General features: G+C 44.4%; 1 protein-coding gene across 4 annotated transcripts in view; it reads left to right on the top strand.

Moving 5' to 3' along the window:
* ENY2 (ENY2 transcription and export complex 2 subunit) overlaps nt 1-21,231 on the top strand; it is a 363,037-nt gene that overhangs the window by 186,481 nt on the left and 155,325 nt on the right. For all 4 annotated transcript variants that reach the window (XM_044065753.1, XM_044065754.1, XM_044065755.1 and 1 more), the window contains one exon: nt 412-486. In XM_044065753.1, the coding sequence (XP_043921688.1) occupies nt 412-486 (75 nt within the window). The remainder of the gene's footprint in view (nt 1-411; nt 487-21,231) is intronic.

The following is a 21,231-nucleotide window of genomic DNA, read 5'->3' as shown; positions in this document are numbered from 1 at the left end:
CTGTTCAGCACTTCAGAGACTGGCATTATTTAAACAGATGTATCCTGTGGGCTTCGAATAACATTTATTTTTTGTAAGCCCCCCCCCCCTTTCAGGGAGCTGTACCCTTTCCATCTCATGACTGATATAACAATTTCCAAGGTCGTCAGACTTTGGGTGTAAGTCCTGATGCCTATATCTAAGTCTTTTTGAAGTAGCAGCTTTGTTTGAACAAATTTCAACAAGGTGGTCCATGACTAATTTAATGAGTATTGTTACTTTTCAGGCATTAATTGACTCTGTTGTTCAAACTTTTATTGTATTTTTTTTTTTTTTTTTAGCCAAAATGTGACTGTTTTCCAAGACTAGTTGACAGTATAACTTAGACTGCTGTTTTGACATTTTCCATTTAAATACATTTCTCATTTTTAGATGTGATCAAGGAGAAAGGACTGGAACATGTCACTGTTGATGACCTGGTTGCAGAAATTACTCCAAAAGGCAGAGGTAAGCAACAAAATAAGAAGTAATGCTGCAGATTTTGTGTACCACATTGGTAGTAGGATAAAGGGTCTACTGTAAACTAGGAGTGTGTGTGTGTGTGTGTGTGTGTGTGTGTGTGTGTGTGTGTGTGTGTGTGTGTGTGTGTGTGTGTGTGTGTGTGTGTTTGTCCGTGTGTGTGTGTTTGTCCGTGTGTGTGTGTTTGTCCGTGTGTGTGTGTGTGTGTGTTCGTGTTCTTGCCCATGTAACATTAGGAAGTAGCATATTTAAATGATGGTAAGAGTGATTTGGGTTAAGATGAGTACAACGTATGTGCATGAATGGGTCCCTACTGAAATGTTGGCACTCAAAATGCCGAGTGCCAAAAAGTTGAGGAAAACAGAAACCCAGAGAAGAGTGAATCTCAAGTTATACTTGTTCTTAAAACTTCTTTTTCCAAGGGAGCAAGTCCCCCACACTCCATTAACTTCAACTCTTGAGATCGCCAAACCTCTAAATGGAATATTCTGGGAAATGGCATCTCGGACTTAGAATATGCAAGTCCGATCTTTCAGCCATTCAGTCTCCGCGCTTCGGTACTTGCTGTAGAGGGTCTCAACATTTTAAATGGTTACTGTATAAATAGTATGCACAAGCTGTACAGTGGTTATCTGCAAGCTAACTTCTTTATTTCATGTAGTTAATTATACTCTCAAATCATTTCTTCTGTGGAGAAGCTACAAGTGAAGTGAAATCTATTAAACAGTTGTACAAGACAGAGATATTTCAGTGGCAATGTCATCACACTGCTGATGTCTATGCATTCTGGCTTTTCAAGGGGGCACGCAAAACTGTAAACAAACTATTTATTAGTAGTTAACAGTAAGCTTGACCTGGAAGTTAGGCTTGATTTGTAAGTGTAAAGCATTTTGTTTTAAAATGACTCTCTGTACTATTTTTATTTATGTATGTATATATATATATATATATATATATATATATGTGTGGCATGGTATATTTCTCTCCTAGTCATACAACAGAACTTAGTATGGCTTGCTGATTCACTCGTAGCTCATTTGTTAACCGGGATAGAGCATTGATCAAGCTAGGCAATTTTTTAGACTATCCTGGGATTTATTTAAATTTTTGAAATAGTAACCATTAACTGTTCACATTTAATGGAAGAATGTTTTAAACTTAAAAATGAGTGAGAAGAAAGGTGTTTCTGTTCCAGTAAATTTAAGAAAGAGTGATTCTGTGTCTGACAGGAAACAGCTGTGGCATTAGTCACTCAAAAAAGTATCAGCTTTCATAAATATTTCTTTATTGAAAGGGAGGATTTCTCAGGTGCTGAAACAGACGGGGTTATTTTACACATTTTCAAGGGCAGATTAGGCAGGGCTGCAAGGGCGATAGGTAGATGTCCATTAGAGAAAATGTAGTAGCTCTTGGGGATGGTGTGTGTGTGTGTGTGTGTGTGTGTGTGTGTGTGTGTGTGTGTGTGTGTGTGTGTGTGTGTGTGTATATATATATAAATATAGATATATATGTATATATGTATACACACACACACACACACACACACACACACACACACACATACACACACACACAGTGGATGTAAAACGTTCACAACACACTCCTGTTAAAATGCCAGGTTTGTGTTATATAAATAATGGCAAAACTTTTCCCACCTTTAATATGACCTATCACCCATACAATTCAATTGAAAAACAAATCTGTTAGGGGAAAAAATATAAAAAATAAAAAAACATACAATAAGCTGGTTGCATAAGTGTGCACACCCTTAAACTAATAATGCACCTTTTGATTTAATTACAGCATTCGGTCTTCTTGGGTAGGAGTCTATCAGCATGGCACATCTTGACTTGGCAATATTTGCCCACTCTGCCTTGCAAAAGTGCTCCAAATCTGTCAGATTGTGAGGGCATCTCTTGTGCACAGCCCTCTTCAGGTTACCCCACAATTTCTTTGTTGGATTTAGGTCTGGGCTCTGGCTGGGCCATTCCAAAATTTTAATGTTCTTCTGGTGAAGCTATTCTTTTGTTGATTTGGATGTATGCCTGGGGTCATTGTCGTGTTGAAAGGTGAAATTCATCTTCGTCTTCAGCTTTCTAGCAGATGCCTGAAGGTTTTGGGCCAAAAGTGACTGGTATTTGGAACTGTTCATAATTCCCTCTGCCTTGACTAAAGCCCCAGTTCCAGCTGACGAAAAGCAACCCCAGAGCATGATTCTGCCACCACCATGCTTAACTAAGGGGGTGGTGTTCTTTTGGTGATGTGAAGTGCTGTTTTTGTGCTAAACATACCTTTTGGAATTGTGGCCAGATAGCTCAACTGTGATCTTATCAAACCTTAACACATTTTTCCACATGCTTTTGGAAGACTTGCTGTATTGTTTTGCATATTTTAGGTGGGCCTGGATGTTTTTCTGTGTAAGAAATGGTTTCTGTTTTGCAACCTTAACCCATAGCCCAAGCATATGAAGAGTATGGGAGATTGTTGTCACATGGGGTTGGGAGGGTGGCCTAATGGTTAAGGTGTTTGCCTTACAAACACAAGGTACAGGGTTTGAATCTCACAGGGTATAATTGGCTAGGTTTAAAATGACTCGCAAGGCAGTTAGCCTTGTACTAATCTATGAACCTATGTAGTACACAACCAGTACTTGCCAGAAATTCCTGCAGCTCCTTCAGTGTTGCTGTAGGTCTCTTGGCAGCCTCCCTGCCCAGTTTATGTCTTGTCCTTTATTAATTTTGGAGGGACGTCCAGTTCTTTGCAACGTCACTGTTGTCCCATATTTTCTCCACTTTTTGATAACTGTCTTCACTGTGTTCCTTGGTATATCCAGTGCTGTGAAAATTTTTTTGTATCCTTTTCCTGACTGATGCCTTTCAACAATGAGATCCCTTTGATGCTTTGTAAGCTGTCTGCGAACCATGGCTTTTGCTGTAGCAGGCAACTGAGTAAATGTCAGGAAAATCTTACTAGGACAGCTGAAATTTATTTGCGGTTAATCAGTCTCTTTAATTGATGGCAGGTATGTACCGAAGAAGACCGAATGCTATAATTAAATCAAAAGGTGCTTCAGCAAAGTTTTATTTTAAGGGTTTGCACACCTATGCAACCTGCTTATTGTACATTTTGTTTTATATTTTCCCCTAACAGATTTGTTTGTTTTTCAATTGAATTGTACAGGTTATAGGTCAAGTTTTGAAATGATTTATGGTATTTTTTTTTTTTTTACATCACAAAAACCTGGCATTTTAACAGGTGTGTATAATATATATATATATATATATATATATATATATATATATATATATATAGTGTGTGTGTGTATGTATATAAAAAAGCTGAATTATTCCTACACCGTTAACTGTGTTTACAAGTAGTGTACTGGTTTGGGCCGAATTGAACTTTATAAAACCAGTATGCTAGACGACTGCGTATTCATCATACTCATCACTGCTGCAGTAGCCTTAGCTGTATAGGTTATATTCTGCTAAAGATAACAACTAGTTAGCTTTCAAAGCTTCAAAGATACCTTCCACACACTCAAACCATTAGTCAAGCTCAAGATGAGCTGAAGAAAGTGTGGTTTGGGCGCCAAACCCTTCAGAACATTCCTGCCACCAAAGACTGCTGCTTTTGTTGCCTTTTGAAGATCGACAGCCAGGTAACATCCATTGCTGGGCAGATAAGTCCCTTTGGAGGGGAAAAAACTGCCACTCTAATTTTATTACTGAAAATGAACTTATCTGTCAAATTTAATTTTCTTATGCTAGTGATAAAATGTCTTTTATAGGCTGTCACTTGACATATTCGTTATTCACACTGCTTCAGTAGCATATGAGTAGCTTTCCAGAACTCAAAATTCCCTCCCCTGATTCCCTGTGATAGGGGAGTGACTAAGCCCCTCCTGTCAGGGGAAGCCTAACTCCTGTCACAGGAAGTCAGTTGTCCAGTATTTTAGTGCCAGTTGTATCAGTTACACAGTCAGATTTCCTTAACAGCCTGTATTGGTGGATTACATCTTCTAAACTCGGCTAAAATCCTTTTGGGAACTTCCATTCCTCTGTACTTTTGATTTATTTCACTTTTATTTAAAAATGCATAAGTCTGTCAACTTTTTCAATGTACTTGCTGTTTACCACTGTTGTTAATTCCTGTAGGAGTTGTAACTTACTTTTGTGGTGTTCATATGCTTAATACTTCTTTTAAGCAGTTATGGCGCTTTTTCTAAAGTGTTTTATGAGTTGTAATGGGACACTAAAGTCCTGTGGTGTCAGTTGAACACAAGGGATTGCTTTGTTCATGTAGAGCCACAGTTTAATCACTCCTTTTGTTTCTGTTGTTTATCTGCTTCATTTTGAAGTTTTTACAGGAAAATGTTGCATTTTTTCAGGGTTTTTTTTCATCTGTATATTTTCTGCAGATTTAATACTACTGTAGCCATTTTTGTTGTACTGCAAATTACTTTATTTACATTTTCTGTGAAGATTGTTTTTCATTTCAGACAAGGGAATCTCCAAGTAAATGCTTGTTTATGCTGTTGTAAAAGATTTCTATTTGATTTAAGGGTACATATTTGAATTTTGGCACTATTTGGACAAGTGAATTTTATTTGGTACTGTGACTGTGCATGCTGATGATCTTCCTTATCACTGTTGCAGTATTCTTTATACTTCGGATATCCTGCCGGGGATAGCCTCACGTCAGTCCAGCATACTAAAGCCTTTACACCTTGCCATTGTACATTATCCATGAAGTGGAAATGTGAATGTGGGAGGCAGATTCCCCATAAAGACTGACCAAAGAAGTCCCTTTTTTGTTTGAATGCTATGCACGACCATGCGCATTGTGATGTCTGTCATTGTCCCTAAGATAGTCCAAAGCAATTTGTCTTTCCTTTCTGTTTATCTGAAAAAACAGCATCTGAAGTTATTGACTCAGGGGTACCATGGTCAAATCTGCCTGCCCACCCACCACTTAAGAAAAAAAGCTAAAGAGCACAGATTGAAACTGCTGCTGTTTAGTCTCCATAGGACTTCTCCCTTGGATTGGATGAAGAATTCAAGGACCTCCCGGTGCTGACACCAGTTCCGTCTGCCACAACCCAGTTGGAGGCCGACACAGAGCTGCCTCCTTGCAAATCCTCTGAGGCTGTGTATATATCTGGTACAGACATAGAGTGGGAACCACATCTGCTTACAGTACAGAATTGATTATCTGAAACGTCGATTATCCGAACATGGTCTTCCAAAGTTTTTGGGTAGAAAAATCATAGCCTGAATATGTAAATGTTATACATATTATCTTGTACATGTTTTTTGAGCTAGTAGCCCATTCATGTGTGAAAAATATTCTTTGTTGTCTACTGGAATTGCTGAATGGTTGAAAAATGTATTCCCTATGTGCAGAAGAAACAAGATTTTAGAAGTTTTGTTTCCTGTTCAATGAATGTCTGATCATCAGAACAGTTTGATTATCCAAACTACCCTATGTCCAAATTAGTTTGGATAATCAACTGTCTTCTGTATATCTGTAGGGCCTAGGGGGAGTCATTAAATTTTAGTTAGGAAGAGGTGCTTGGTACCCTCACTGAATACAGGCAGGGCTCTGAACCACCTAGATATTGCAAGGCAGATGTTCCTTTAAAAAAGAAATTGAACACCAGATGTTGCTACTGTATCTAAGGATACTCACAGAGTGGTAAAACCTTACTCAAGGGCTGTTTAATGTCCTTATAGCTGTGACCCCCCCCCCCAGGGATTGTCTGTCCCTGCGGCAGCTGCTCCATGGTCATCCATCTTATCTAAGAGGACAAGGGATTCTGATTCTTCTGATGAGGAAATGGACTATGGTGAAGAATCTTTGGCATATTCCTCACAAATGCACTCTACTTTGGCCTTGGGGTCTGATGAAGAGGATTCTTTGTTTCCTGAGTCTCCTCTTGAGGAATTCTCTTTTGGAGATGTAATGGTTCGTATGATGGACTACTTTAAGTGTTGATTGTTCCCAAATATCAGAGCTTCAAAAGAGGGTATTATGAAGTTTTGCAAATGGACTCGTCCAGATGTTCTTAATATTTCACTGTTACAGTCCTGACTTGTGGGATTTTTTGCTGTGGAAGTCCTTGGCTGGCCTGGCTACCAAAGTAAAAGTCTTCCCTCCTCCTATGACTGGTGTCAGTCATACCTCCCAACCATGCCGAATTACTTGATTTTTACCGAGTTTTGGGGTTCAAATGAAGGGGTGCCACGATTCCCGAGTGGCACCCCTTCATTTCCGATTTTATTTCTTTTGTTTTTTAATTTTTGCACAGTTAGAGCTGATGTCATCCCGTGCGCGATGACGTCAGCTCTGTCAGGGCTACCAGCCTGTCAGAATTGAGCTCAAGGAGCTCACGCATTTCTGGCTGGCCTGGCTGCTCAAATGCGAGCGGGCACGGCAACAAACCATTGCTGTTACAGTACTGTTGATCATTATTGGGCTAACTCTGCGGCAGAATGAAAACTCTTTCAAATGTGAGCGGAAATGGCAATTGCTGTTACAGCACTTTGGATCATTATCAAGGAAACTAACTTTCAGAAGGGTGGGTGCGGGAACGGCAATGCTTCTGCAGCAGAATGAAGACTCCAAGTAAGGAAACTAACTCTGCAGCCATTTAATACACCTGGCGGCTAGAGGTACTCGGGCTCAAACCCTGTACCTTGGGTACAAGGTAAAAAGAGCTTCAAGTCCCTAGCCACCACCACTTGTGAGCTTTGCCCAGGTTTTCTGTGCTAAGAGGTTGAGAGCTGTGGTGAGAAGTGAGAAATGAATTCACTAAATGATAGCCATTAAGTTTGTCTTCCTATTTTTCATGAAGCTGCAGATTTGGCATAGCAGTATTTGCTCTGACTGTAGTGCATAAGGTCCTGGGTTCAAGACTTGCTAGTGAAATGCATGGTGGTAACACAACATTTTATTCTAGCAGCTTTACAAAATTATACAAGCAATGTTTAAAATGTGTCCCTGTATTTTGACCTTTTGTCCCCCCCCCCCAGAAAAAAAAATGAAATTGAAAAAAGTGTGAGAAGCTGTGCAAGATGCCCATGGCTTACACTACTGTCATTCTGTTTATAGTGTGGGTGTGGAAGTAGACTTTTATGATGGAAATGTTCTGAATTGGGCAGTTTTGTCATTATTGGTTCATGCATTTTGTTTCATTGCCTACAGTACAGCCTACTGGAAAAATGTTCAAACGATAAATTTAAAATGTGCTCTAACAAGTCTGTTGTATTGTACAAGGAGTATAATTTAATAAAGTCAGGAAAGTGTATCAAAGAAAAGAACACATATATGTTTCTTGTTTTTTGTGCAAGGGGCCAGTGATTTGAAAACAGCCCATAGGAAATCTTTATCCACCACTGGCCAGATGCATTTCCTTTGGATGTGGTGTGGGTTTCAATGCTATTTTAATGAATGTGAGTTTCAAGGGCAAAGAAGTTTTAATGCCAAGTCTATTTTCATTGTGAGACAGTGTTGCTTTGTTTACCAGATGTCTATTAGTGTTTGTGCATTGTTGTGCTGTAAAATGCAAAAATAAAATCCAAATCGTTGTAGAAGTAAAGCAGTATGCACACATTAGTGTTTATGGTAAATCGGGCGAAATAGCCAGGTAATGGGACATTGGAATGGCTGCAGGGGGACTCTGGTGCCATATTTTGGTTGTCTGTTCTTTGGTTTGCGTTTGAAAGTTGGTATCCCATAATTCCTTTGGAGTGGATGGGGCTACATAATTATGTATGCAAATTATATGTTAATCAGCATACAGATTTGTACCTATTTTTCGTGGGCCTTGTCCAGAATTTTGATGTTTCCGGGTTGAGAAGATATGGTGTCAGTATGCTGGGGTATAAGTGGAGTCTGCCTGTGTTATTACCTCAATTCTTTCTTGCCTTCAGAGCTCAAAGCAGTATGTGCCTTGATCAGTCTGTGCAGAATGAAAAATTCTAAAGCTAACTACCCCATTGGGGAACTTTTTCCTTTTTCTGAACTAATGTCAGTGAAAGTTAACAACTTCCTTCATTGTGGTAAACAAATTCCGCACTGGGATTTTCATACCCTTTATGTTGCTTGTTTAGGCCATTCACATGACGTCCCAAATTGTAGTTTCTGCACTTGATTCAACTCCAGAACTATTAGGCGTAAGGCAGACATTTTAGCAAGATTTATTAGTGAGTCCCCTGAATTCCACATGGGATGGTGTCCATTCCGCATCCCGATGTTGATCTACTTAAACACAACTAGCCTAAGCTTAGGCCTTCCAAACACAACTGTTTACCATCAGATAGCTCGCCATGACTGGTTATTGGGGAAGTCAGTGAGGCATCTTTACTGCTTCCTCCAGCAATCGCTGTAATGGATAAGGCCTCTACAGAGATCTTTTCGGAGACCAGTATGCCGTCAGAACCCTCTGCATTGTCACCAGTCGCTGAGCTCCATTTGTTTGTCAGGTCTGAGACCGTTAAGCAGACCTCGGCTTCAGGCGAACACAGCTCTACCATTATACCTGAGAGATACTCAGGAATCCGTGTTTCCAATGCCCCCAGGCCACAACAAAAAACTACAACTAGGAAATCTTTTTCTCATATTTCCAGCCCTTCTAGCTCTCGGTCTCAAAAGGAATTAGTTAAATTGGTAGAGGACCTGCTTTCCCTGGTAAGGGGCAGACCAGCCCCAAAATCTACCCCTGGAAAGGGAGAAAAGACAAAATCCCTGATGTTCTTACTGACTCCTTTGAGACCAGGCAGGACTCTGACCAGGAGGCCCTCAATCTTAGCAGATGACCCTTCCTTGTTTCCCTTTCAAGGGTCTGACTTAGAGCAAACGTTACCTTCGGACTCCCCACCAGAGGACATATCCTTTGGGGAAACCTTACACTCCCTTGGGGAACTTTTTCATTAGAAAGAACAAGGTTATCCCCTACCCAGGAAGACCGTCAGGGAATTCATCCACCTCCCAGAGCTGAAACCCTTGAGTGCCGCCAGTTTTGGAGGTGGCTGATAATGTCTTTCTAAAATCCTCTTTGAGACCAAACTCCTTCTCCCTGCACCTAGAAAATCTGACACTTTCTACGGGGTTATAGCTTCACACAAGCACCTTTTCAGTAACCCTTCAGCAGATCCATAGATTTTTGGTCCTGGACTCCAGGGTTCCAGAACCAGCACTCCGAAGAATCCCCTACCCAGTGATATGCAGGGTGGAGCCCTTGAAAGATTTGGCAAGAGAGAGTATACACTTCTGCCACACTATCTATGAGAGCATTGAACTGCAATTTCCACTTAATAAAACATCAAGAGTCACTGCTAGATCAGATGAAGCAAAAGATTTTGACCATTAAAAATAAGGCCTTACCTCAAGAATTAATAGACATTTGCAGTTCCACTTCAAGTGATGAACCCTTCCTTGCACTGTAAGTTTGATGCTTTACAGGCTGTCAGCAGGGCTGTAGCCACTGGGTCTGTCATTAGGAGGCACACATGGCGAAGCGAGCAAGATCTCCCAGAGTATATCAAGTCTAAATTTTTGGATGCTCCTGTGGAAAAGGACTCGCTCTTTGGCCCACAAACAGTAACTATTCTCAAAGAGGTGGAGGACAGAGCTAAGTGCAGCCCCCACGTTTCAACAGAAACTACCCACCTAGCTCTGCACTTTTTCTTCCTGACCCACTGCAGGCCAGAGGAAGGCCCACAGGCTAAGGGGTCACACTCAGCGCTAGGGACTCCGCCAAGACTACTCATGTACCCCATCACCAGGGACTTCTGTACCAAGATCCCTGGGAGGGAGCAGACCTGATCCTTTCATAGCATGTACCCCTTCCTTTCCTGCACCCCCCCTTCCCCGAAAGAGAGAGAGAGAATATGACTTTCAAACAGTCTGGTCCTTTCTATTTTTCAGTCTTAGGACTTCCCTCTGCAAGGGTTTTAGCCTTCACCTCTCTTAAACTATGCCCTACACTAAGGGATCCTTAGGGACTTCAGTCCTCTAAGCGCACTTCTTACTGGTTCCCAGTAGGGGATCTAACCGACAATCACTGGGCCTTTAACAAACTCCAAATTGTTGAGTATTTGCATCTTACCCTTTTTGACTACTTGAGTCCCAATCCTACCATCAACCCAAGCTGGGGACTGATGCCCCTTTTTTTCTAGCCAGCCACCTACCCGTCTTCTCTCCAAATCGAGGGAAGGGTACCCTTCTTTGCTAAAAACTTCCATAGGTGGCTACCCTTCTACATGGCCACTATAAAACTTGTCAGACTTTTCTAGCCATTGAAATTTTACCAGTGCTTCCCTCAGTGGAGATCATCCTGTACCTTGCAGGCTATTTCCAAAGGGATCTGTTTCTCCCTCTCTCTTTCCCTGTACACTCTCTTCCTGTTGTTAAGGAAGGATATCTCCTGTGCCTGGAAGGGCCCTTTCCATTGGGACAGCTGGGCACTCTACTACCTCTGTGCAGGGCGTACCTAACAAGAGAAAGCAGCCTGCCATCTGACCTTCTGTACTCTTTAAATCCAGATTTTTTTTTTATCACTGTACCTCCCTTTCTCATCTTACTTCACCACCTACCTCTTTTAAGCTTTGGAAATCTTCCCACAAGTCAGAAATGCAACACTGAAACAGTACAGTTGGCTACACTTACCATAAATGTAGATGTTCGAGTGTATTCACTGTTGCAGTTATCTTTCCCTCCCTCCTTCCCCCATAGCGTTCAGGGAGGCTATGACTTTTTCTCATGTACTGAGAATCCCTCCTCTACACCCCTGCCTGCCTAGGGGTCCTTGCCTTATCCATCTGTTGTTGACCTGCTGTTCCATGTGCCATGTGGCTCTACTCCCTCCTGCTTATGGATTCTTGCCCTATCCATCTGGCCTTGACCTGCTGCTCCTGTTGGGGGTGGGCTCCAAACTACTAGGGGCAAGAAAACAACTGAGGTAATGACGTAGGCATACTCAACTTATACCCCAGCATTCTGACGTGAGTGTCCGCCGGTCCTAGGAGGAGGAAAGATTTTTTACTCTGGTAGTCAGGCCAGCCAAGCGGGCTTCCATGGCACGAAATCTAACAACTCAGGACTGCAACAGTGAATACACTTGAGTATCTACATTTATCTACATTTGTGGTAAGTGTACACAACTGTACTATCTTCTACATTTCCTCCAATTTTAGCCTGGGACAAGAATGTGATATATGAGCAAGAGGGAGTATATAAATATTTGGAAATTGAAGGATCAACAATAAAGCATGAACAAAATAAAACTTAGGAATATTTTAGAGACTAAACTTAATACTGAAAACAGTGCTGACATCTCGGAACAATGTCCAAGCTATAAACCAATTTGCTCTTCCTGTTCTTACAGTTTTGGATTGAGTGACTGGCTCCAAAAGGTGTTGGATAGGTTGGGCAGGAAAACAAGAAGAATGCTTCTTGCTTATCAAATGATTTATAAAAAAAGAGGGTATGGGCCTCTTCAAAACTGATTACATGTATAGGTATGAAACCATAAGACTGCATACATATCTGCTGACCTCACAAGACCCAAATGTAGCGAAAGTTTTAAAGCATGAGGAGAATAAGTCTAAGATGACTTCCCTGCATAGTTTAACAGAAGCATATTGGTGTCAAATGGAAATGGAAATCAAACTAGAAGTAGATAAAAATCAGGCAGCAAATGAATGTACCAAAAAACAAAGGAAAGAATATAAGGTAAAGTATCAGATGAGAAGGCAAGAAATGTGGAAGTTGCATAAATATTGATGCAAGTATAGAAAACTCTTCGAAAAATCTTTGAACAATCAAGATCGAATGCAGGAATGGTTAAGGAGAGGTGGATTTATACCAAAAGATGAAAGGTTGATATTGGCAGCTCAGGATAGTGAACTATGTACCTGTACCTGTTGATAAGTGGGAAAAACAGACAAATGTAGGTTTTGTAAAACAGAACCGGAAACAGTCAGACAGCTTATAGGTTCATAGGTTGGTACTGAGCTATCTGCCCGAAGGCATATATTAGCCCAGCCACGTTGTGCGGCATTCACCACCCCTTTAGTAGTTCCCTAGACCCTTGTACTAGCAGCTAGTACCCTTGGCCCCTATCTAGTAGTGCTGTGGTGTGATCCCCGGTGTGAACTTTCTGTTACCCATCCACTCATCAAGGTTCCTCTTGAAGAGTGATAGTGAGGGGCTCTGTCTTATGTAGATCGGGACCCTGTTCCATAGTAAGGGAAGTCTGTGTGAAGGGAATCTGTCCCTCCAGCATGTTCTAGTCATTGTTGTGTTGAGGTTTATATCCCTAGAGTGTGTAGCTCGAGTAGATTTGGTTTTGCTAAGATGGAGCATGTTCAACAGTTCTGATGGCAGAAGGACTGTATACTGAAAGTATAATAATGTGGCAAGATTGTTGCATTGGGGATTGTGCAAACATTATAATATTGAAGTAGCTGAAAAACATTGGAAACCTGAGCCACAAAGCATTATTGAAAATGAGTTTACATCACATGGGATCACCCATTACCAACAGTTCAAAAAATAGATGCAAGAAAACCAGATATTATTGTCCATGAATAGAAAACAAAAGTAGCATTGATGATTGAAATTGCTACACCCACTGACTACAGTGTTTTAAGCACAGAGCGACACAAAGTCATAAAATGCCCTCGTTTCTGCATGCAAATCCTGGTATTGTGGAAGAAGGATACCTAGACAGTTCCAGTAGTAGAAGGAGCAACAGGTCTTGTAAAAAAAAAAAAAAAAGAATTTACAATCGTAATTGGATATGTTACTGATACAAGTAACTCCATATGAATTGCAGGAGTCACTATTAGACACACTCCGGGTGCTGCATAGAGCACTTCTGGCTAACATCCAAAGATTGAAACAAATGCTAATTTTATGAACTTTAATCATACTGTGACTTAGGAGTGGGGTCCATTCCCGTCATGGTATTAGAAACCCATAAGACTTGGGGGGGGGGGGCAGAGAATATAAAAAGCCTTCCCAACCCCTATACTTAAACTCTGTGAGAAATGTAACCAATTTTTATAAATTTGTATTCAATGATGCACTTCGATTGGGAACCCCCTCCAGTATCTGCCTCTAGATGAAGCCATCTGATTCTTCAGTAACTCATTTTTAAACATATTAAACCAGCAAGCCCCACTGAGATGTAAAAGTGAAAAAAAAAATTTCCCCTATGGCTAACCCAACAAACTTAACTCATGAGGGACAGAAATAAAACCTGGAAACAATGGCACAAAACTAGGATCCAGTCCTACCTAGATAGACATATGTGCCTCAGAAACTGCAGAAAGGTACAAATTTGATATGATAAAAATAACTTTTCCACAAACTAGCCCACACATACAAAAAAAAAAAAAAGCCAAAAGATTTTTGGCAAAATTTTAAGCACTCTCCAAAAACAAGGCAAAAAAAACCCCACCAAAGATCCTTTTCCATCTGAAACCAGCAGACAAATTCAACAAATACATCATAACCTGTTGTTGTTGTTGTTGTACAACAACATCATAACCAGTACTCAGTTCAAACAATAACAGCCTATACCCACCCCATTTAACCCCCCATCCTGACCATAGCTCCCTCCCCAAACACAACCTAACAACCATCCAGACAAATACCGTCAAAAAACAGATTAAAAAATGAAACTCACAACACTACCTCCTGACAACCTTTCATCTGAATACCTCAGTATAGTCACTGACATAATTTGTTTCCCAGTATCTATCCTAATTAATAGATCTACTACAGAAAACTGCATCCCAGCCTCATGGAAATCTTCCTTCATAATCTTATTACACAAAGGTAGCACATCCACCAAATCGTCAAACTGTCACTCTATAGCAATCCATCCTCCTCTCTCCAAAGTAATAGAAGAATGCATACATCAGCAACTCCTAGCCTTTCTAGTTAATAACCAATTACTTTCTCCTATCCAGCATGGCTTTTGACCCCTACCAGAGTACCAAAGCTGCCCCGCTACATTTCCTAGATACCATTAATCAAAGTAAATCTCAGGTAATTTTGTCTTCATAATTTTCCTGGACTTGTCAGAAGCTTTCGGAACAGTCACACATCTGCTCCTCCAAGCCTCACAACTCCCTCAACTAGTTGGATCACAAGCTATCTAAACAATCACACCCAGTCTGTAAAATGGAATGACTCCCACTAAGTATTCTTTCCAATCTCTACAGTAATCCCCAAGGCTTCATACTTGGGCCGATACTTTTCGATATCTTTATTAATGACATGCACAAAGATTCAAAACTTGCCACCAAAATACGGTATTCTGATGACTGAACTTTAGTTTGCTCAGCCCTAAATCTTCCCACCTTAGAAACCATCACACAGGAAAATCTTTCATAGGTTCATAGGTGTGTATTAGGCTAATGGCCCTGTAGCCTTTACAGGCCTAGCCCATAGGATTACCCTGGCATCGTGCCACCCGACCTTAGTTCCCAGTGCCTCTGTTGAGTAGAGCTACGGAGTGATCCCTGGGGTGAATTTTCAGTTTCCTATCCACTCCTCAAGATTTCTCTTGAAGAGGGCCAGTGAGGTACTCTGTTTGACATGTATGGGAAGTCTATTTCATAGCATGGGCAGTCTCTGGGTTATGAACTTATCTCTCCAGCATGTACTGTTGATTCTGTTAGTGATGTTGAGGTCTCTGGAGCATGTGATGCGGAGGGATTGGGATTTCTTTAGATGTAGCATTTCTAACAGCTGGGTGAGACATGGCTTTGTAAGTCAAGCAGAGATTGCCTCTAAGTAGGTGATATGAGACAGAGAATAGTTGGGAGTTTTTTAGTCTGTCCATATAGGACAAATGTTTAAGGCCTAGGATCCTCTTTGTGAGGTAATTTTATAATTGTTTAGTGAGGTACATTTCATATGGGGCATTGTAATCAATGACTGGCCTAATGTTGGAAGAGTAGAGGGGAGACAGTGACCTCTTTCCTCCTGGATGCAAAACCCTTAGTAATGAGATGTGCCACATAGAAGGAGTTTCGGACCACAGTGGCAATGTGGTGGTCAAAAGAGAGATTGCTGTCAACCTGTGTTCCCAGATCTCTTGTAACACCTTCTGTGTTCAGTGGACTGCCATCGATGTGGTAATTCATGGAAACTGGGTATCTGAAGTAGGTACTTCATTTGTCAACAACCTTTGGGGTATCGGATCTGATCTCGGATCCGAGCCAGCAACTTGTTTCACAGCTATAAGATCCGAGCTCCTAGCTCCTCCCCTTACCCATAATCCCCTGCCAATCCTGACTGACCTCAGATCTAGTTTGCCGCGCTTAGTGAAAGCAGCTAGATTCAGAGCTCCTAGTCTGTTCAGATAAGTCTTTCAGCTTATTATAATTATTGTTATATTTTTTGTTAAAAGGTTGAGTGTGTTAGGTTTCCCCTTATTTTAGTCCTGAAATCTTATATTTTTTAGTGTAATTTCCTCCCCTACCCTCGCTGGTACATCGTTTTTGTGTGGGTCGGTGGGTGTTTGGGGCCTTGTGTGAGTGAGTTTGCTTTCTTGTACTAGTGTAATGTCAGAGGCCCCAAAACCGATCTTTTCTAAATGCACCGAGTGTGGCCATAAGCTTTTACCGGCGGATGGCCACACTCGGTGTGTTCGGTGCCTTGGGGTTGAACACCTCTCCTCAGGGTGTGCTATCTGCGCGGCGTTCAACCCCAGGGCACTGAAAGAACGGAGGTCGAAGCTGATCCTGGTGGGACTTTTGCCCCCGGCTTCGGCCTCCGGTGCTCCCGTGGCCTCACCCCAGTCCTCGGTGGCGGCCACTCCTGCCTCTCTCCCCCCGGCCAGGACTCAAACTCTTGCTGCGGCGCCGGAGGAGAGGGAGGCCAGGAGGGAGAAAAGAAGGGAGAAGCACCACAAGCGGCGGACCGAGTCCTCCGCTTCGGCCCCCCCGGCTAAGCGGGCTTCTCCCTCCACGGCTTCCAAGTCTCCTCCTCCTCGGCTCCGGTCCCCATGCTTCTCACCGGGACCCGAGGAGGAGGAGACCCGATCTCCGTCGAGGTCATCGAGGCGGCACTCCCGGCCCGCCTCGGTGGCCTCGTCGAGATCCACATATAGCCTGTCAGATGCAGACTTGGACTGGATGATACGAAGGTTCATCCAGGCCCAGCTGCAGATGGGAGTGCTCCTACCTCCTCCCCCTTTGGGGGGGGAGCTCAATGCCTTTTTTTGCCCCGATAGCTCCTTCTCCAACCCGCTTCCCGGGTTCAAAGCGCCCGGAGCCGGGCAGTGTTGGAGTCGGGGGTGGATCGGCGCTGACAGTACTTGGTATTTCGGCTCCGACCTTTCCCTCGAGTTTGTCGGGTCCATCCTTGTCGGATCCGAGCTCTTGGAGCCGTGGGCTGAGCTTCGGATCCGAGGGATTCAGTGTGCCTTCAGCTCCGTCCAGGTCGGAGCACAAGGGTCCTTCGGATCCGATGGTCTTGGCTCTGGTTCCGATCCCCCCATCGGATCCGAGTGGGAGTCGGCTCTCAGATCCGAGAGAGAGCGACTCTCCCTCGGCGTTCGATGCAGTGGAGAGGGCTGTGTTGAGTGCATCCGGACCCCCGGCCCTTGCCTCGGACCCATCCTGCACTCCCTCTCGGCTGGGTCTGGCTTCCATCACCCAGCCACAGGGACAGCCTACTTCGATGTCTCAGGTCGTTCCACTGGAACAAGATGTTGCTGGTGAGACTTCCTCGGACAGCCCCCCCGAGGATGTTCCTCATAAGCAGAAGTGTAAGAGGAGGCACGTGGACTCCCCGAGTCCTTAACAGAAGACACGGACTTGGATGAAGGGGAAGGCTCCCCAAGGCTCCCCAAGGTCACCCCCTGAGGATGTCTCCTTCGGAGACATCATGGAAATGCTCAGGATTGGGGGGGGGGGGGTCTGCCCCCAAGGCTTCATCTGACGAGTCCATGTTCCTGGAGGCGTTCGAAGCAGGCCCATCTACCTCTTGGGTGTCCCCTCTGCCTGACCCCCTGGTGGACCTTATTACCACCAGGGCGTGGAAGGAGCCGGACACTGTGGAGCCAGTTCCCAAACGCCCCGATAGGATTCTGAGCCCCCCTTCAGAGAGGTCCCACTGGAGCAAGGGTCCCCCCATAGATGCCATGTTGGTAGCGACAGCCACCAAGAGGGAATTAGCTCAGGAGAGCCCCTCGTTCCATCCACCGAGCAAAGAGTCCCGCTCGATGGATCGCCTAGGGAAGCGGGTCTTTAGTTCAATGACCTTCTCAGTAAGGTCCCTGAAGTACATGGCACACATTATTAGGATGCAGCAAGACCTTATCAAAGAGTACGCTGCCCCCCCCCCCCGGAGTCCATGTCGGCAGAGGACAAACAGTTGTACTCCACTCGCATGGCCACTCTAAGATCTATATCGAATAGCTCTATGCGGCTTTTGTCCCATGCCACAGAGGGAGCCGCTAGAGCCAGTGGAGCAGGCCTAGTCATGAGACGCCAGGCCTGGCTCCGACATTGTGACTTCATGGAACCCTTCAAGGCGTCATTTGCGAATGCCCCCTTTGATGGTTCTGCCTTATTTGGCAAGACCGTTTGCGTGACTTTAGTCCAGAGCGAAAAGGACGGGAAGACGTCTGCCGTCGGAATCCACTTCTCTGCTCCCCAGAGGTCCTTCTCCAAGAACCAAAAGGGACAGAAGAAGATGTGTTTCCGGAAATCGCAACATTCCCAGCCTGCTCCGGACAACCAGTCCTTCCGTGGCAGAGGAGGACAGGGAGGACGCCGCCCTAGAGGCAGAGGGGGCCCGAAGAATTTTGGGTCCAGAGAAACCTTCTCTGATCGGCCCACGCAGCAACCCTGAGGGGTTGCCCGACTGCTCCACTCTGGAGGCAGTCGGGGGGCGTTTCTCGAGGCACCTGGCAGCTTGGGAGTCCATCACATCAGATCGCTGGGTGCTTCGTATCATATCCAGAAGTTACCAAATTCCCCTGTATCATGTCCCCAAACTCCGAAACCTCCCCGATGTACCACCCGATCAGAGGGAGGTAGCAGCTGCAGAGATTCAGCAGCTCCTAGAAAAAAGAACCATCCAACCCGTCCCCCCAGACCAGCGCGGATTAGGTTTTTACTCCAGGTCCTTTCTGGTGCCAAAAAAGACGGGGGACTTAAGGCCGATTATTGACCTCTCCCTTTTGAACCTGTCTGTAACCAAACAAAAATTCCGGATGGTCACTCTTCAATCCATCCTCCTCTATTGCGGGAGAACGACTGGATGTGCTCAATAGACCTCAAGGATGCGTACTACCACATTCTGATGGACAGACAATCCAGGAGGTTCCACCGCTTCCGGCTGGGAGCCAGTCACTACCAGTTCAGGGTCCTTCCTTTTGGTCTCACCACAGCCCCCAGGGTGTTTACCAAAGTATTAGCAGTGATAGCGGCCCACCTGAGACTCCAGGGAATGCAGGTTTTTCCATACCTGGACGACTGGCTCCTGACCGCCCCGACAAGGCATCTACTTTGCTCAGCCAGGGACTACTTCCTCCGGCTTGCTCCCCAGCTGGGCATCACCATCAACAGGGACAAATCTTCTCTTGCTCTGACTCAGGTGATAGAGTTTATAGGGGCCAAGTTGGATACGAGAAACCTTCTAGCATTCCTGACTGCAGAATGACTACAAAACCTGAGGCTTCATGTGCGGACCATCCTCCAATTAGAAGCTCCATCGGCGGAGTTGGTCCTGAGGGCTCTAAGCTCCATGGCGGCAGCAATCACTCTTCTGCCATTGGCTCATCTGAATATGAGGGTCCTGCAATGGACCCTTCAAGTCCAGTGGTCCTTTCTACATTACTCCCTAAGTCATCCTATTCCCCTCAGTAGGGCTTGCAGGAGGGCTCTCTTATGGTGGCTCCAATCTCCGGACCTCCATACGGCATGTCGCTTCTCCATGCCTCCTCCCCTCGCCACTGTGACCACGGACGCCTCTCGCCTCGGGTGGGGGGGGGGGCATTGCTCAGGCAGGACGGTCCAAGGCACGTGGAACGACACAGAGACCTCTTTGCATATCATTGTCCTGGAGATGAGGGCGGTGCTATTGGCGTTGCAAGCACTTCAGAACCTTCTTCCTGTAGGAACTATTGCGATACAGACGGACAACATGTCAGTTGTCTGGTACATCAACAAACAGGGGGGAACCAGGTCCTATCCTCTCTGTCAAGAGGCCATGAGAGTGTGGGAATGGGCGATCTCCACCAACCGCTTTCTTATTGCAACGCACATTCTGGGACGGACCAGCATACTGGCAGACAGGCTCAGCCACACCATCTTTTCCCCTTACGAGTGGTCTCTCAATCCCCAGGTAGCGAAGCGGATTTTTGCTGAATGGGGGCAACCCTGTTGCGATCTCTTCGCTTCTCCCTCAAATACGAAATGCAACAGTTACTTCACTCTAATTCCCCCCTTCGGGGAATCCCCGAGAGATGCTATTGTGCACGCTTGGCCTCCCGGTATGCTTTATGCTTACCCACCTCTACCTCTGATGCTGAAACTCATACAGAAAGCCAGTCGGTTGGGGAGCAGAATGATCCTCATTGCCCCATTATGGCCTCGTCAAACGTGGTTCCCTTACCTGTGGTCTCACCTGGTAAATCCTCCTTGGATTCCGGATCCCCTACCGGATCTAATATCTCATCCCCTAGATCTCCCGATCCCGAATCTGGAAAACCTCAAGTTGACAGCTTGGCTGCTCCAGTTCCACTCCTAGTCAGGACTCCCGGAATCTCTTCCCCAGTTAAAGACATCCTAGTAGCAGCACACAAACCTTCCACTAGAAAGGTCTGTCGCAGTAAGTGGAAGCGTTTCTCCATCTGGGCGGAGAATCATAACTTGGATCCCTTCACAGCACCGTTGCTGACTGTGTTGGATTTCCTTACAGGTCTATTTCATCAGGGGGCTAACTGCTCTACGGTCAAGGTTCAACTGGCAGCTATTTCTCATTACCATGTGGGACATGAGTCAGGCCCTTTGATTACGGCAAAATTGCGTAAAACCTTTCTCAATGGTACCTTCCTGCTCAGACCTCCTGTCAAGGAAGTTGTACCCCCTTGGGATGTATCACTAGTCCTACAGGCCTTAACAGCTCCCCCTTTTGAACCTGCTGCTTCGGTTGATCTTAAGTACCTGTCTTGGAAAACGGCGTTCCTTGTCGCTGTTACTTCAGCGAAAAGAGTTTCTGAGCTTCAGGCCCTTTGTGTAAAACCCCCGTACTTGGCCTTTCACCAGGATAGAGTGTACCTCAGGACCAATCCCTCGTTTCTTCCCAAGGTGACTTCAGAGGCTAATATCAACCAATCCATTAACCTGCCAGTCTTCTTTCCTAAGTATCAGAACAAAGGAGAATACAAACTGCATTCGTTAGATGTGCATAGACAACTGCGCTTCTACATTCACAGGACTGCTGGTCATAGACAATCCAACCAGTTCATCTCCTTTGCCAAATTTAACTTAGGTAAACCTGTCTCTAAGGTCACCTTATCATGATGGATCTCACAGTGTATTCTATTGGCCTATGAAAGTTCTGGGAGGCCTGCACCTCAGGGAGTTCGTGCACATTCTACTCGCTCTATATCTACCTCTGCTACCTTTAGGTCTAGAGTGTCTTTAGATGATATTTGCTCCGCAGCCACTTGGGCTTCATCTCATACCTTTATCAACC

This window comes from Protopterus annectens, chromosome 3.part0 (assembly GCF_019279795.1).
Source record: "Protopterus annectens isolate FY-2018-M chromosome 3.part0, PAN1.0, whole genome shotgun sequence".
NCBI classification, from domain to species: Eukaryota; Metazoa; Chordata; order Ceratodontiformes; family Protopteridae; genus Protopterus; species Protopterus annectens.
This window is presented reverse-complemented; position numbering and strand designations above follow the sequence as displayed.